Genomic DNA, 3256 nt, shown 5'->3' with positions numbered 1-3256 from the left:
AAATCTTTGAGGTCTCTTGGGATAGTTTCCTACGACACTAAAATTCTCTTCTTCTTCTTCTTTTTCTTCTTCTTCTCTCTCTCTCTCTCTCTCTCTAGGGTTTAGTCTTTTGCCACTTCTCATTTATTGGCTATGATGATAAATGGGATGATACCTCAAGGCCAAAAAGCTTCAATTCCTCCAACTAAGAAAATAACTAGGTATGCGGTGCCTCCCTCACAAAAGCTCATGATGTTTGGTAGGTCACAATGCATAAATTATTGTAGGAATTTGTCCAAAAGCTCGTGTATGACAAAGACCATAAATATACATAGTACCATCTCATCCGCCTCATGCAGTGCTGTGGAAAACCCGACCCATTAAGCCAAAGGCCCCAAGTAAAAAGGAAGCAACACAATATCATCCTCATGGTAAGCTTCCTCACTCAAACCACTGTTAAGGCTTCATGAAATTCCAAATTGGACAAGCCCATACACAACATTCCACCAAGAAGGAATACTTGCATGGCTTTCCTGAGTGTGTGCTAGCATGTGTGTATGCTCTATGCAGAGATCGGATCAAATATTATTATTTGGCAGACAACAGGCATCACTTTTATGCCTCAACACTTGCAAACCTTCATAACCTTACAATAAAAAAATGACTCAGATTCATATACTTATTCAAATCAACCTGTATACATCAAATAAGTATAAAACCTGACGTGCATCAAGCTCTTCAAGCCAACAAAACAAAACTTTTAGCAAAACTGAGGAATGTCAGCTGAGCGAAAAAGCCAGTAAAAAAGACTCTTTACCTGCTCACCTTGGACCTCAAAGATAAGACATACTTGGTAGCTACATGAGGATATGGTTGCAGAATTTGAGACATCAGCTTGTTGAATTCGGCTGACTGTGGGCCTGAATCTCCTGGTTTGAGATCAGAAACCTTACAAGCAGTAGTTAGCTGTTTCAAGTTGGGGCAATGCTCTAGAAAACCAGCTATCCATGCAGCAAACTCTTTGTTCGGTTTCCACGAAGTCAGCTCAAGAATAGTGACACTCCCAAAGGTTAAAGCCTCGGCGGAGCCACCTGCTTTGAAGGCTCTTAACCCAGGTCGATAATTTAGCCCCAACAAGTATAAATTGGGAAAGGACTTGGCAATCTTGTCGAAGCCAACATCAAACTCGTCAATGTTGGGAGTGTTGCTAGGCAAGTATAGCTTCCTCAAGTTAATTGCCCGGGAGAACATCGGATAGAGCTTTTTCCAATCAGCCTCGAGAGTCTCCCTTCCATGTAGTCGTAATTCATAAAGACCACTAGCTAGATCCCCAAGTTCCATCTCCCAAATGTGCGCCTCAATGATTGACAAATGCTGCAATCCACCATGTCTACTATTTTGCACGAGCTTTACTAGCTCGAAGCTCACATGCTCAAGCGACAAGCTCTCCAGGCAGTCTATATGCAGAATTAGGTCATCAATGAGCTCGAAACCTTGATCAATGTGAACAGCCTTCAATGACGAGCTCTTCAATGTGACTGCCATCGGTGGAGGGTTGTACCTGCCCAAATATTCCCAAAGTTTAACATCTACCAAAGATAGTGAGACCAGCTTCGGACAGGCCAAGAGGAGCGCCTCAAGGTTTGACACTGCCAACCAATCTTGCATGCCGAAAAGAGTAAGTGAAGAGAGAGACTGGAAGACATGGATGGCTGGGTTAACTACGGGTATGTGAGCAGACCCCCACTCCAACTGCTTAAGGTTTGATTCCCCATTGCCCAACTTCTCCAGAATGTTCATGGGTGGCGTAATGGGGTTCATAATGGTGAGGGACCGAAGAGTCCCTTTTGTGTGCTGAATCCACACATCTACGGATGCTGCCTGGAGCTCAACCATAAATTCACCTTCACAGTCATCTTCATCAGATTCATCTTCAGACTCACTTAAAATATATGCTTCCACTGAGATGGATAATTCATGTAGTGAGCTTGTTCTCATCACCGTGTTGGTTATACACATACTTGGTGAGAAATCATCATCCTCCTGAGTAGAAAAATCTGAGCCGTTAAATGTAAGCCTGCGAAGGTGATGCTTTGCAGCCTCTTGCCATTTCTGAGAAATAGCTGAAGCCATAACAACATGTCGAGCACTTGCCACACATGACAATATCCTTCCTGTAACCTCTACAGGCAAGGAATCCATGGCTCAAAACCAGCAGATTCAACAAACACCTGTAAGATCACTGAGCATAATGTCATCAATAATTTGTGTTTCGAGCTTGGGTGTGTTATTGAATACCTTATCTCTGGCAAAGGTTCTGCTGTTTGTGTGTGCATGCGCTTCTATGGCACAGATTCTGCCTCTGTGTGTGTGTGTGTGTTGTTTGTAGTGGTGTGTGTGATTGGGGTTTTTCCGGGGAGCGGTGTGTATTCATCCAGCCATGTCTATGAAAAACCTAACACACAGTATGGTGCAGTACCAAATGCAAAGACCAGAATTGACTGACATGGCGAAATACCTGGTTTTTCTTCCAACTCGCACCAGTTCGCATGAGAGAGCTAGACTAACCTCAAAGTTATAACGCTTGGGCCTTGGAATCAAAGGTGACCTCCAGCCTCCAGGCTCCAAGCCTGCACAACATCTACCCTCTGCCATAAGCTTCGCGCCAAAGATGAGGCATCTTATTATTTATTATCCCCACTGCCTCTGCTCCAACTCCAAGTTCCAACGGTCCAATCAGGTGGATTTTCTCGCGTGCGGTGTATTTCTGTGTGACATGTGTAGAGAGAGAGAGAGAGAGAGAGAGAGAGAGCGAGCGAGTTGCGGCCCACCGAGCTCTTCGAGGGGCTGCAGCAGTTCAAGTGCACACCTAGTGATTATTACCTAGTGATTATTTGACAGCCCTTGTCTAGGGGAGAATCAACGGTTCCTATTAATGGGGGCGGCGGGATTGGTTTTGCATCGTCCGATGGCAGTTTAATCCCCAAGTGATCGTCATGTGATCACAATCGAAGTGAACCCCAAGGAAACTCAATGTGAACATCAAGTGATCGTCAAGTCATCCCCGTGTGACTACCAATTGAGATGTAATCACCTTGTGAACCTACCTATTCCAAAGTGATCACTCTGTGACCCCAACCATTCCATAGTGATCTCCAAGTGAACATCTAATGATCCCCACCGGGTTACTTTTGCCATATTATACTATGTGCTCACCCTAAGTCAAGTGGTGTGCAATAGCTTAATGGGAGAATCAATGCCTCTAGTGTGGGAGGTG

General features: G+C 44.5%; 1 protein-coding gene across 4 annotated transcripts; it reads right to left on the bottom strand.

Moving 5' to 3' along the window:
• Positions 1 to 621: 621 nt before the first annotated feature.
• Positions 622 to 2814, bottom strand: LOC147461064 (F-box/LRR-repeat protein At1g67190-like). 4 transcript variants are annotated; one of them, XM_086508692.1, is made up of 2 exons: positions 2498 to 2814; positions 622 to 2210 (listed from the first exon to the last, which is right to left on the bottom strand). In XM_086508692.1, the coding sequence occupies exon 2, from the start codon at positions 2179 to 2181 to the stop codon at positions 793 to 795; it is 1389 nt and encodes a 462-aa protein (XP_086364818.1). In that variant the 5' UTR covers positions 2182 to 2210; positions 2498 to 2814; the 3' UTR covers positions 622 to 792. The 4 variants fall into 4 exon arrangements, with proteins under 4 accessions (XP_086364818.1, XP_086364820.1, XP_086364819.1 ...); XM_086508694.1 differs by having other exon boundaries at positions 622 to 2221; positions 2548 to 2814; XM_086508693.1 differs by having other exon boundaries at positions 622 to 2221; positions 2498 to 2813.
• Between the last annotated feature and the right edge of the window lie 442 nt (positions 2815 to 3256).

The sequence above is a fragment of the Adiantum capillus-veneris genome, chromosome 3, assembly GCF_014529385.1.
Source record: "Adiantum capillus-veneris isolate H3 chromosome 3, ASM1452938v2, whole genome shotgun sequence".
Taxonomy (NCBI): domain Eukaryota; kingdom Viridiplantae; phylum Streptophyta; class Polypodiopsida; order Polypodiales; family Pteridaceae; genus Adiantum; species Adiantum capillus-veneris.
This window is presented reverse-complemented; position numbering and strand designations above follow the sequence as displayed.